The following is a 13,794-nucleotide window of genomic DNA, read 5'->3' as shown; positions in this document are numbered from 1 at the left end:
CTTTTCAAGGCTCTTTGGGAAAGCATTTCAGATGTGTTAGATGAAGAAGGATAGACAAGGAAGCCCCAGATTCCTTTGCCACATTGTAGCTTTCTCAGAAGGGCTTCCCAGGTAGTTCAGTGGTAAACAATCTGCCTACCAATCCAAGTGCCCGCGGGTTCAACCCCTGGGTGGGGAAGATCCCCTGGAGGAGGGCGTGGCACACAAAGACCCTGGTTTGGTAAAATAAGGTTCGGCCGAAAAGCCGGGAGCAGTGTGTCACAGTGAAAAATACATTTCCCAAAGGGCAGCGCGGCACGTCACAGAGGATGACGGCGCATGCGTAGAGGGGTCCTCCGCGCTGCGACTAAGCTCATAAGAGGGAAAAAAAGCTGTGTGGGTCTCGTCCTGCCGCGAATCTTCGAACGTAAAGGGCGTTGTCATCTGCAGACTCTGAAGAGCATTCGAGGGACCGCGCGCCTGCTCCCGCCGTCGCAGTTACCAGCGCGACGTGCTTGTTCCACCCGTGGCTCTGTAGGTAGGTATGGATCGCGGTCTGGGACAACCCCCTTCCGCCGCACACCCCCGCCTGCAGGATGGCGGGAGCGGAGGGCTGGTGGTCTCCATGTCCCGGCCTCGCTGAGGCGGCTCTTGAGGGGCGGCGCGCATGCGCCTTGGGGGAGAAAGGCGGGGCGCCGGGAAGGAGGGCTGGTGCAGACTGTCTGTACCGTCTGCGCGTGCGCCTGCCTGCTCTGCGCGGGTGGGAAGCCGCCGCATGTGGAGCTTGGCTCAGTGGCCTGGGGAGGTGGGGTACCCAGGCCAGGTGCTAGAAGACAAAGGCAGAGGATGGGCCCCGAACCTTGATAGCATTTGTTATTTGCTCACGATGTGCCCATCTTAACCGAATGACCTCATTCTTCATTCATATTTCTCTTGGCGCCTTGTTTCTCTGCCCTTGTTTGCAGCCAAAATTTCGGTCTGTACTCACTAGCACTTTTTCTCCTCCAAACCCACTCCAGTCGGGCCTGGGCCCCCACCCTTCCACTGAAATAGCGCCTTGTCAAAGCCACCAGTCATCTCTAGGTCACCAAATTCAGTGTTTAGTTCTCAGACCTGTAGCAGTTTTTGATGCAGTTGCAGGAGGAGAAGGGGACAACAGGGGGATGAGATGGCTGGATTGTATCACTGACTCGATGAACGTGAATCTGAGTGAACTCCGGGAGTTGGTGATGGACAGGGAGGCCTGGCGTGCTGCGATTCATGGGGTCGCAAAGAGTCGGACACGACTGAGCGACTGAACTGAACTGAACTGATCTCTTTTTGCTATGGAATGTGCTGAAGTGTGACAAAACTTGGAAGGAAGAGTATAGATTTTATAGTTTGCAGGCTTGCAGTGGCAGCTCGACTACTTGTATTTCCTGAGTTACCTAGCATAACTTCATCCAACTGAACTAAAGCTTCCCCAGCTGTAAAGAAGGTGGGCTTGTAGCATTGATATAGGCTTAAATGAGAGTCACCTATGTAAGCTTCAGTACCAAAGCCTGGTAGGTATTGGGTTGGGGTGCAGGGTGGGATAGGTGGAAATCATCAGGTCTCCTTAATTTTAAAAAGGAAGCGAATTGAGGGACTTCCCTGGTGGTCCAGTGGTTAAGAATCTGCCTTGCAATGCAGGGGACTCAGTGTTTGATCCCTGGTCAGGGAACTATGAACCCACGTGGTGTGGGGCAATTAGGCCCAAGCACCACAACTACTGAGCCCATAGCCACAACCAGAGAGTCTATGGGTCCCACATGATGCAACGAAGATGCTGTGTGCTGCAGCTAAATGAATGAATAAATAAATATTTTCTAACAAAACTAATGTAGATTCTTACCGATGTGGCTAAATGGAGGGTATGGGATCTGAATGTAGTCTTGGATCCCTTGCTTCCCTTTGATTCATGACAAAGCTTTTATTGTCCTAAGTCCTATGTGATTATTTTTAGAGTGGTTTAAGTATAGACTATTTTCATTTGTTTGAGAGGGTCAGAGAGCAGTTTTAGGCTGTATGTATAGCAGTTACTATGTGCTTTTCCTCACAGCCTTGGTCCCTATGAATTACCTCTTTTTTAGTCAAACTTCTTAGTTGCATGTAGCCCAAACTAGCCTAAGCAGAAAAGGAGTATCTGTTGACTCTAACTAGAGTCCCAGGTGTACCAGCTCCAGGTATGGCTGTGTCCAGAAGCCTTGGTTATGTCACCAGTATTTTCTGTGTCTTTTCAGCTCTGCTTTCCTGGAGAATGCAGCATTAGTCTTAAACCAAGGAGCAGTTGCGTAATCCCCATAAGGTTTCAGAATTCTTATGAATTTTGAGGCAAGGCCCAGTAACCCTAAACCCCTCAGGCAGGCAAAAATCTCCATCAGTTCTAGGCTTCTATGCTACTCTTCTAGCCAACAGAAAGAGGTCTTTTTTTTTTTTTTGTAGATCGCTTTGGCAAGAGATTTGAAATTGATGTTGGCCAGATTTGGGTCACATATGGTGGCTCAGAGGTTAAAGCGTCTGCCTGCAATGTGGGAGACCTGGGTTCTATCCCGGGGTCAGGAAGATTCCCCTGGAGAAGGATATGGCAACCCACTCCAGTATTCTTGCCTGGAGAATCCCATGGATGGAGGAGCCTGGTGGGCTACAGTCCACAGGGTCACAAAGAGTCGGACACGACTAAGTGACTTCACTTTCACTTTCACTTTCATCTCTTCCAGAACCAGTTGTGCTGGACAGGAAGACTAAAACTTCTGTGGACCCAGGTGGTGTAACCAGCCTTGGAGCCAAGATGAAGGATGGTTTCCCAAAGGGAAATTAGAGTACTGTTACAAGACCTAAATGTTTACTTAGGGAAAAGGAACAGGTTTCTTTAAAAAGATTCACATGTGACTGCTCTTAGCAGTTTTATTCATAATGGCCCAAAATGGACATAGATGCTATTTAGAGAAAACAGGTTAGATAAACTGGTTTGTTCCTACAATTAATGCAACTCAGCTATAGAAAGGAACAAACTCCTAATACACACAGCAACACAGATGAGTCTCAAAACACATTAAGTAAAAGAAACCAGACACTAAAGTATACAGATGGCATGATTATATTTCTGTGAAGTTCTGGAAAGGGCATAACTGGTCTGTAGTAGAACGTAGCAGAACAGTGGTTCCCCTTGTGGGTAGAAGTAGAAAGTCAGTGGAAAGAAGAGGGTTCTAGGACCCAAAAGGTTTAGGGTTACTGGGCCTTGCCTCAAAATTCATAAGAATTCTGAAACCTTATGGGGATTACGCAACTGCTCCTTGGTTTGAGACTAATGCTGAGATCAACTGGGACCCTTGAACTTGGATAACAGGCAGTTTGGGCTGAACATTCAGTTTCCTCCCAGCTGGGAGCTCCTTGGCCTTTTTGTTTAGCTGTGGTTCCAAGTCTGTGTTCCCACTTGTTTTGCACCAGCAAGTTTAGTGTTTTCAGAGTGGAGAGCTACAGGAACCTTTACTGAGAGTGTATTTTCTGGGGAAATTCAAGTTCACAGCTGACTGGATCTGGAGATAGCAGTGTGTGCATGCTCAGGCACAGAGTTGTGTCTGACTCTGCGACCCTAGGGACTGTTGCCCACCACTCCTCTGGCCATGCATTCTCCAGGCATTTGCCTGGAGTGGGTTGCCATTTCTTCCTCCAGGGGATCTTCCTGACCCAGGGATCAAACCACATGTCTTGTGCATCTCCTGCATTGGCAGGTGGATTCTTTACCACTGAGCTACCTGGGAAGCCCAGAGATAGCAGTAGTTTATTGTAAAATCATAAAATGAGGTGCTTCTCCCAGGCAGGGTGCTACCTAGTGGACAGAGCTCAAGCAGGGGAGGGCCCCTTAAATGATGGCGGCCGTGATCACTCCCCTATGCTTGGGATGTGTCAGCATTTTCTGTTGCTTGTGCCTTTGACTGCTTTGCTCAACTTAATAATACAGTCCCCTGTCTTTTCCTGGCACTGCCTTATTTACACTTCAGAATTACTTCACATCAAATAGAAAGAAGGTGAGATGAGAGCATTTAAAAAGTTACAAGTGAGGGTTTTTTTGGTGTGTGAGTGCATCCTGACAGTTGGTGTAGGGTCTTCCTCTGCCTTAAGACTGGCCTCTCGTCTAATTTGGGGCCCTCCTTTCCCGCTGCTGCCTTCTGGTTGCAGGATGAGGCCCTGCCTGGCTTGGTATTTGACCTACTCCTCCCGACCAGGTGGGTCAACTTTTTCACTTGTTTGCTGACAGTTTCAACCGCAGTTTCGTGTGTCTGTTTCTGCATCTACTCATTGCAAAAGGTTTTATGAGACAGCACTTTTTTTTTTCTTAAATATACATGGGATCTTTGTGGAGAAATACCCAAGAAACAACAGTGTTTGCTTCAAGGAGTGGGCAATTTCCTGACACTGCTTATCAGTGGGGTTATTGATGAAAGGGGCTTGTTGAAGACAGCAGAGATGACTGTTCTTACCTGTGGAGCTTTCTAGGCTGGGTGGAGAAGAAAAGATCTACCTACATCTACTGGCTGAAAAGCTGTTATAGATCTAGGTGAAAGTGTTAGTCACTCAGTCGTGCCCAGCTCTTTGCGACCCTGTGGAATGTAGCCCTCCAGGCTGCTCTGTCCCTGGAATTCTCCAGACAAGGATACTGGAGTGGGTTGCCATGCTCTCCTCCAGGGGATCCTCTCAACCCAGGGACTGAACCCAGGTCTCCTGCATTGCAGGCAGATTCTTTATCTTCTGAGCCACTAGGGAAGCCTGTAGGTCTAGATAGGTTCCAGGAAAAGTCAAATAAGAGTAAGTTAGGCTTCTTTAGGGTTAGTCACACAAAGCCAGTCTTGAGCTGGTTGTTGAGGAAAATGGACCCTGACAAAGAAGGAAAGGGTAGGTTTTCCCTGGTGGCTCAGTGGTAAAGAATCCGCCTGCCAGTACAGGAGACCTAGGAAACATGGGTTTGATCTCTGATCCAGGAAGATCCCACATGCTGCAGAGCAACTAAGCCCGTTTGCCAGAACTACTGAGCCTGTGCTCTAGACCCCAGGAACTGCAATTACTGAAGCCCATGCACCCTAGATCCCGTGCTCCACAAGGAGAGAGTAGCCCCTGCTCGCCACAGCTAGAGAAGAGGCCGCACAGCAGGGAAGACCCAGCACAGCCAAAAATAGGTAAAATGAAAAAGAGGGGAAGAATGTGCCTTTCAGGCTCTTTGGAGGGCAGGGTGGGATGGGACAGGACATCTGTGTTTGTGAGTCTATAGATAAGACACACTGGAAGGAATGTCAGCAGATGATGACACTAGATAGGCCTCAGGGCTGGACCCATCCTTCACCCTCCTGTCCCTTCACATGCAACCCTGTTCTCTTATCCTGGGACTTGTTCTCGGTGTGCTCCTGCCTCTCAGCCAACATGCTTCCATTTCCTCCACCTGTAATCCCTTTGTCTACTTGCCTCCCTCTCAAGCCTCCACCGCTGTCTCTGGGTCACAGCCCTGCTAGGTGGGAATTGCTGTCTTCGTTGCTACCACACCCCTCCTGCCTGGTCCCTCCCATTGACAGTGTTTTCCTCTCTCCCAAGGTCATCAGTAACACCCTATTCAGTTCTGGAGACAGTCCTTTTCTGTGGCATGTGGTATTATCCATCACCCTCTTTAACTTTGAGGGAGATTAAGATTTGGAGATATCATTGCACAGACAGGGCTGGGGGAGGAGTTACCTAGGAGTGAGAGGGGACAGCAGCCCGGCTTGAGCCCTGAGGAGTGCCAGCGTTTATGACTCTCTTGATTTATGTATTTGGCTCTGCTGGATCTTTGTTGCTGTGCGGACTTCTTCGTTGCAGTGAGCGGAGGCTGCTCTGTGGTTGAGGTGTGTGGGCTTCTGTCTTTGCAGAGCCCAGGCTCTAGGACACGTGGGCTTCAGCGTGAGTGGCATGTGGCTCAGCAGCTGTGGCTCACAGGCTTAGTTGCTTAGTTGTGGCGCCATGGCCTGTGGAACCTTCCCAGATCAGGGATCGAACCTGTGTCTCCTGCGTTGGCAGGCAGATTCTTTATCCCTGAGCCACCAGGGAAGCCCAGCTCCAGCATTTAGAGAATGTTCAGGAGGGAGATCAGCCCAGGAGACCAAGGAGGAGCTGAGATGAGGTGTAGGCAGCCCACACAGCAGGGAGGCCCTGAAGCCAGAGGTGGAGGAGGGAAGGGACACCTGTGCCTGCATGCTGACACGTCAGATTGGATAAAGCAGGAAAGGATCCAATGCTCTGACCTGTAGGAAGTGATTCACTTTTCTCGAGAACATTTTTGCTGGACTGGTGAGGATGAAGCTAGCTGAAAGTGGGTTGAAAAGAGAAATAGGGGTGAAGAAGTAGAGAGGCACATGCTTGGACAACTTTAATTTTGAAGTGGAACCAGGGATGGGTGGGTCTGTGAGGAGAGCATGCGGTTCAGAAGCTCTTATTTTTAAGATGGGTCCCTGCCCCAAAGTGTGCTTGTTTGCTTGTAAAGCATAGGAAAAACATGTCAAGTGGTACAAGAGGAGATGGGGTTCAGAGCACAGATGAAGGAGGATTTAGTCTTCAGTAAGTGAAAGGACAGTCTTCTGTCTTGAGGGGAAGGTGGAATGGAGCTCTGCTGCATGAGGTCATGGTTTTGATGATGGGATCGTTTCCAGAGACCTCATGATCTCTGGCTTGTCATCTGAGCAAAGTAGGAACCTTGGACATCAGTAAAGGGGACCCAAAGTCAGGTATGAGGGCAGGAGCAAAGGTACTGAGGAGAGAACAAGTTTGAAGTGTCCAAATTATCAGAGAAGGTAACTGATTGTAGTAGCAGAATGGGAGTGCTTGCTGTCAACATTTGTATAAAGTAAAACCCACCTGTCCATTTGCGGGGCTTCCCTCTGTTTTAATATGCACAGCGTAGGCATGTAGAAGGCAGGTGGTTCCAACCAGGATTCTGCTTTGTGTGGCAGGATTTGTGTGGCAACATTTTTCCATGCTGATCTGGTCTTTCCCAGGATCTTCCCATGGGACTCATCCTTGGTCCACACCCTCACCTTGGTTGTGGTTCAGTGGGGGCTCTTTCCCCCTTTTTCTTTGCTCAGCAGATCATCTGTAGCCTCATCAATGACCTTTATGCTATTCATCCTCAAATTTATCCGCTTTGAATCTCTTAAACTCTAGATCTCTGATTTCATGTGGTTCTAATTAGTGCAACTAGACTTTTTTTTCTTAAGGGACATGTTATTCTTTGTATTAAAATGCATTATATAAGGCCTGCAGTGGTAAAAATAGCACTGCACATGTGAGGAAAAAAAGATGGGTGGCAGCTAAGTTGAACTTCATAAAAATTGAGGACATGTGCTTTAAAGGACACAATTCAGTAATCACTTTTATAAAACCAGTAAAAATGGGCAAAGGGCAGTTCTCCCAAGACGATACAAAAATGGCATTTAAACACATGAAAAGATGTTCAACATCATTAGCCATCAAGGAAATGCAAAGCAAAACCACTGGTTAGCATTTCATACCCACTCAGATGGCTATAACAAAAAGGCAGATAATATCACATGTTGATGCAGATACCAGAGATAGCAGAACCCGCCTGTGTTGCTGATGGAGATATAAATGGCACATCCACATTGGAAACAGTCCAGCAATTCTCAAAAGCTTCAATATAGAGTTACTATATGACCCAGCAGTTGCACTCCTTGGTACATGCCCAGAAAATGAAAACATGTCCGCAAGTATTTATAGCAGCGTTGTTCATAATGGCCAAGAAGTGGACACAGCCCAAAATGTCCATCAGTTGAGCTGATATACAAAATGTAGTATATGCAAACATGGAATATTATTGAACAATAAAAGAAAATAAAGTGCAGAATAGGTAAATATCTAGAGACAGAAGGTAAATTAGTGTTTGCTGAAGGCTGGCAGAGATGGAGATGGACATGTATTTAGAATGTATAATTCAGTCAGTTCAGTCGCTCAGTCATGTCCGACTCTTTGTGACCCCATGGACTGCAGCACACCCGGCTTCCCTGTCTATCACCAACTCCTGGAGCTTGCTCAAACTCATGTCCATTGAGTCGGTGATGCCATCCAACCTCTCATCCTCTATCTTCCTCTTCTCCTCCTGCCTTCAGTCTTTCCCAGAATCAGAGTCTTTTCAAATGAGTCAGCTCTTCACATCAGGTGGCCAAAGTATTGGAGTTTCAGCTTCAACATCAGTCCTTTCAATGAATATTCAGGACTGATTTCCTTTAGGATGGACTGGTTGGATCTCCTTGCTGTCCAAGGGACTCTCAAGAGTCTTCTCCAACACTGCAGTCAAAAGTTTCAATTCTTCAGTGCTCAGCTTTCTTTATGGTCCAACTCTCACATCCCATACATGGCTACTGGAAAAACTATGGCTTTGTCTAGACAGACCTCTGCCGGTAAAGTAATGTCTTTGCTTTTTAATATGCTGTCTAGGTTTGTCATAGCTTTTCTTCCAAGGAGCAAGCATCTTTTAATTTCATGGCTGTAGTCACTATCTGCAGTGATTTTGAAGCCCAAGAAAATACAATTCAGTGGGTTTTAGTATATTCAGAGTTGTGTGGTCATCACCACAATCAATTGTATAATATTTTGATCACCTGGCCAAAAAACCTTATACTCATTAACAGTCACTCCCCTTCCTTTTTCAACTATCTCCACCCACCCCCTGCCCTGGCCAACTTTCTGTGAACTTGCCTATTCTGGCTATTTCATATAAAGGGAATCATATAATATGAGGTTTATTGTGTCTGGCTTCTTTCACTTAGCACAATGTTTTCAAGGTTTGTCCGTGTTGTCACGTGTATCACTACTTCATCCCTTATTATTGTAATAATATAGTCTGTTGTATGAATAATACATTTTACTTAACCCAAACCCACTCATACAGTTTCTCCACGTCCTCAGCAGTGCTTGTTATTACGTCTCGTTTTCATTACAGCCATCCTAGTGAGTGTGAACTGGTATCTCCTGTGGTTTTGATTTTAATTTCTGGATGGCTAATGATACTGAGCGTTTTTTCAGGTGCTTGTTGGCCGTTTGTATATCTTAGGAGAATTGTCTAATCAGATCATTTTTGTATATGGTCTGAGGTAAGGACCCACATTCACCCTTTTACACGTGGACATCCAATTGTCCTTGCACCACTTATCAAAAAAGACTATTGTTTCCCCATTAAATTGTCTTGGCAACTTTGTGGAAAATCAGTTGACCATGGATATAGGTTTATTGGTGGTTTCTTGATTTTGTCCCATTGATCTTACGTCTACCTTTATGCCTGTACCGTACCACCTTGATTACTATAACTTTGTAATATGGTTTATAATTCAAGATTATTCTGGATCCCTTGGATTTTCATGTAAATTTTCAGATGAGCTTGTTAATGTCTGCAAAGAAGCCAGCTAGGATTTTGATAGGGCTTTTGTTGAAACTATAGATCAATTTGGGGAGTAATGCTGTTTTAATAATATTAAGTCTTCTGATCCATGAATATGGGTGTCTGTTTATGTAGATCATCTTATTTTTTTTAAACAGTGTTTTCTAGTTTTCAGAATAAAAATTCTGTACTTTTCTTATTAAATTTATTCCTAAGTATTTTATTCTTTTTGATGCTATTATAAATGAAATTTTTTCTTAATTTCATTTTTTGATTGTTCATTGCAACTGAATAGAAATGCAACTGACTTTTGTCTTAGCAATCTTCTCTCCTCTAACCTTTGTTAGTTCTTATAGTTGTTTAGTGAGTTTCTCAGGATTTTCTTTAACTTTTTATATTGTATTGGAGTATAGCTGATTAACAGTGTTGTAATAGTTTCAAGTGAACAGCAAAGGGACTCAGCCATACATAAACATGTATCCAGGGTTTTCTGTGTACAAGGCCATGTCTTCTGCAGGTGGAGATAGTTTTACTTTTTTCTTTCCAATCTTGGTCCTTTTATTTCATTATATTGCCCTAACTAGAACCTCCAGAACAGTGTTGACTTGTTGCTGATGTTAGGGGGGAAAGTTTTAAGTCTTTCACCAGTAAGTATGATGTTATCTATGGGTTTTCATAGATGCCCTTGATGAAGTTGAGGCAGTTCTCCTGTATTCCTGGTTTTTATATTACTTTTTAAATAAACAAAAGCAGAAATTTTAAGATATGAATATTTACATACAAGGAATTCAGTTTACTACTAGGAGGGGTGGGGGAGATTCAGTGTGAAGCTGATCTTTGTGGATATGGAGATGTATTAATTGAACCACCTTTCCCAGAAGGTAGGGGGATCATGTAAAATTTCAACATCCTAAAAAATTTTCCTTTTTTCTTCCCATCTCCTTTTCTCTTTAAGCATATTGTCCATTTTTACCTAGTTACAAAAGCTTACTTAAAAAAAAAATTTTATTGAGGTATAGTTGATTTATAATGTTGTGTTGATTACTGCTGTACAACAGAGTGATTCAGTGTTATTTATATATATATATATATATGAAAGTGAAAGTGAAGTCACTCAGTCTAGACCCCATGGACTATATCCTACCAGGCTCCTCTGTCCATGGAATCTTCCAGGCAAGAGTACTGGAGTGAGTTGCCATTTCCTTCTCCAGGGGATCTTCCCGACATAGGGATTAAACCTGGGTCTCCCGCGCTAAAAGCGTCTGCAGACGCTTTACCCTCTGAGCCACCAGGGGGCTTATTTACACACACGTTATTTTTTCCTTAATTTTTAAAATCATTCTTTAATTTATTTTTACTTTCTGGCTGTACCATACAACTTGTGGGATTTTGTAGTTCCCCTGACCAGGGATTGAATTAAGGCTCTCAGCAGTGAGAATGCAGAGTCCCAACCACTGGACCACTAGGGAATTCCTGAAATTCTTTTTTAAAATATTCTTGTCCATTATGGTTTAATCATAGGATATTGAATATAGCTCTCTGTGCTATAGAGTATGACCTTGTTATTCATCCATTCTGTGTATGAAAACTTATATCCCCTAACCTCAACTGCCCACTCCATCTCTTCTCCAGTCCTCTTCCCCTTGGCAACTACCAGTCTGTTCTTTGTGTCCATGATTCTGTTTCTGTTTCATAGATAGATTTCATTTGAATCATGTTTTAAATTCCGTATATAAGTGATATCATATGGTATTTTTCTCTCTCTTTCTGACTGATTTCACTTAGTATGATAGTCTTCAGTTACATCCATGTTGCTGCAAATGGTATTATTTCATTCTTTTTTATGGCTGAGTAGTATTCCATTGCATACCTGCACCACATCATCTTTATCCATTCATCTGTTGATGGACATTTAGGTTGTATCTTGGCAAAACAGTAGCTTGCTTTTAAAATCGCCTGTTATTGTCTTTTATCCTGCTTATCTACTGTTGCATTTTATTCATCAGAATACATTTATCTTACCTTAAGTTAGAAACTTTTAGTAGTTAATTTCTCTTCCCTCTACAGTAAAAAAAAAAAAAAAAAAAGGTAACAGTACTTTATGACTTGGAATGTGTCTTCATATAAGACCTTATTTGAGTCTTCATTTTACAGATTTGAAAAAAGGGCAAAGTGAAAGTCTCTCAGTCGTGTCCGATTCTTTGCAACCCCATGCATTATACAGTCCATGGAATTCTCCATGTCAGAATACTGGAGTGGGTAGCCTTTCTCTTCTCCAGGGGATCTTCCCAATCCAGGGATCAAACCCAGGTCTCCGGCATTGCAGGCGGATTCTTTACCAGTTAAGCCACAAGGGAAGCCCAAGAATACTGGAGTGGGTAGCCTATCCCTTCTCCAGCGGATCTTCCTGACCCAGGAATTGAACCAGGGTCTCCTGCATTGCAGGTGGATTCTTTACCAACTGAGCTATCAGAGAAGCAAAGTTTAAAAAAAAAAAAAGGCGGGAGGAGGGTAAACCAGAATGCTTGAATCCAAGAGCTGCTTTTGGAAGGTACTTACTAAGTACTCCTGACTTGTTTGAACATACCGAATCCAAGCATCATTGGACTGGGGAAGAATTCCAGGACCACTTGCCACTGTATTAGTTTCCTAGGGCTGCTATAAACAAATGACCATAAACTAGATGACTACAAACAAAAGAAATGTATTCTTTCACCGATCTGAAGGCTAGAATTCCAAACTCAAGCAGTTCTGTTAGTTGCAGAATCAAGGGTAGGGTCCTTCTTGGGGGCTCAGAAGGAAAATATGTTCCATATCTCTCTCCCAGTTTCTAGTGGTTGCCAGCAATCGTTGGCATTCCTTAGCTTGCAGCTGCCTACCTCCAGTCTCTGCCTCTGTCAGATGGCTGTCTTTCCTCTGTATATGTCTGTCTGTCCACCTGGCATTCTCTTTGTGTATCTCTTGTTTCTTCTCTTACATGGACACAAGACATATTGGACTATGTGTGTGTGTGTACACAGTCGTGTCTGACTCTGCGACCCCATAGACTGTAGCCCACCAGGCTTCTCTGTCCATGGAATTTTCCAGGCAAGGAAATTGAGCATGTTGCCGTTTCCTACTCCAGGGGATCTTCCCGACACGGGGACTGAACCCACGTCTCTTATGTCTCCTGCCTTGGCAGGCAGCTTTACCTGTGTGTCTTTACCACTGTGTCGCCTGGGAAGCTGCATGAACCACCAGGGAAGCCCTCATGTTGGACTAAGGCCCACCCTTTTCCAGTATGATCTCATCTTAACACACATCTTAATTACATCTGCAAGGATGCTATTTCTATATGAGGTCACATTCACAAGTACCAGAGGTTAGGACTGCAGCGTCCTAACCAGAAGAATGGTTAAACCCACAACAGCCACTAATAAGTTCTCTTTTCCTCCCCTCCTCGCAGGCGCCTCTGTATACCATGGCCCTCGTGTCTGCTGATTCCCGAATTGCAGAACTGCTCACGGAGCTCCATCAGCTGATCAAGCAAACCCAGGTAAAAAGCCACAGCCCTCCACTCCTAGACGGGATCATGGGCTGTGATACTGAACTGTGGAGGGGGCAGGGGCGGTGGTGTTCAAACAGATTGGACACGCGGGAACCACAATGATGTCATGAAGGTGAGAGGAGGAGCATGTAGGGTATGACCCGCCGTGCCTATTGGATTTTCTGTCACGTGCAGGATTTCATGGTTCTTTTTGGTTAGTAACAGCAATATTGCGATACTGAGCTGTATTCACATACGGTTCACCCACTTAAGGTGTACAGTTCAATTTGAAGCCAATATTCAAAGTGTTGTGCAACCATCACTGTCATCAATTTCAGAACATTTTCAAAAAAGCCCCATACCCAGTAGCAGTCACTTTCCGTATGCCTCCACCTCCTTGTTCCAGGTAAACAGAGACACTCTTATCAGGCAAAATATTCCAGGTATGTTTGGAGGTTATTTCCCAAGAGCTTGTCAAGGGCCAACCTTGTTTTGAAACGCCTAGCCTTCGAAAACCCTAGCCTGCTGAATTAATCCTTAACTGCATACCCACCTCCCTTAGCCCTTGGCCTAGGCTCTGTTACAGCAAAATAATCATTTCAACATTTACATTTAGTATACCATTTATAGACAAGGGCATGGCAACCCACTCCAGTATTCTTTCCAGGAGAATCGCCATGGACAGAGGAGCCTGGCAGGCTACAGACCATAGGGTCACACAGAGTTGGACACAACCAAAGCGACTTTGCATGCATGCACAGCATTTATATAGCAGATACAGGTATACCTGATAGAGTAGTATCAGGATGAATATGCCTGACATTTGCAGGAATCTTTGTAGGGTCGAGATAGACTT

The 13,794-nt window shown here is 44.8% G+C and overlaps 1 protein-coding gene across 5 annotated transcripts in view; it reads left to right on the top strand.

Moving 5' to 3' along the window:
• The first annotated feature begins 361 nt into the window (after positions 1–361).
• The window catches only part of SGF29 (SAGA complex associated factor 29), a 32,308-nt gene continuing 18,875 nt past the window's right edge, over positions 362–13,794 (top strand). For 2 of the 5 annotated variants that reach the window (XM_068968182.1, XM_068968186.1), the window contains exons 1-2: positions 4,096–4,226; positions 12,858–12,947. In XM_068968182.1, coding sequence (XP_068824283.1) covers positions 12,873–12,947 — 75 coding nt within the window. In that variant the 5' untranslated portion in view covers positions 4,096–4,226; positions 12,858–12,872. Of the gene's footprint in view, positions 518–2,717; positions 2,763–4,095; positions 4,227–5,037; positions 5,175–12,857; positions 12,948–13,794 lie in introns of those variants that run through there. The other 3 variants (XM_068968183.1, XM_068968184.1, XM_068968185.1) reach the window with 3 other exon arrangements.

Source organism: Capricornis sumatraensis, chromosome 3 (genome assembly GCF_032405125.1).
Source record: "Capricornis sumatraensis isolate serow.1 chromosome 3, serow.2, whole genome shotgun sequence".
Taxonomy (NCBI): domain Eukaryota; kingdom Metazoa; phylum Chordata; class Mammalia; order Artiodactyla; family Bovidae; genus Capricornis; species Capricornis sumatraensis.
Note: the sequence above shows the minus strand (reverse complement) of the source record. Positions and strands in the feature narration are given on the sequence as shown.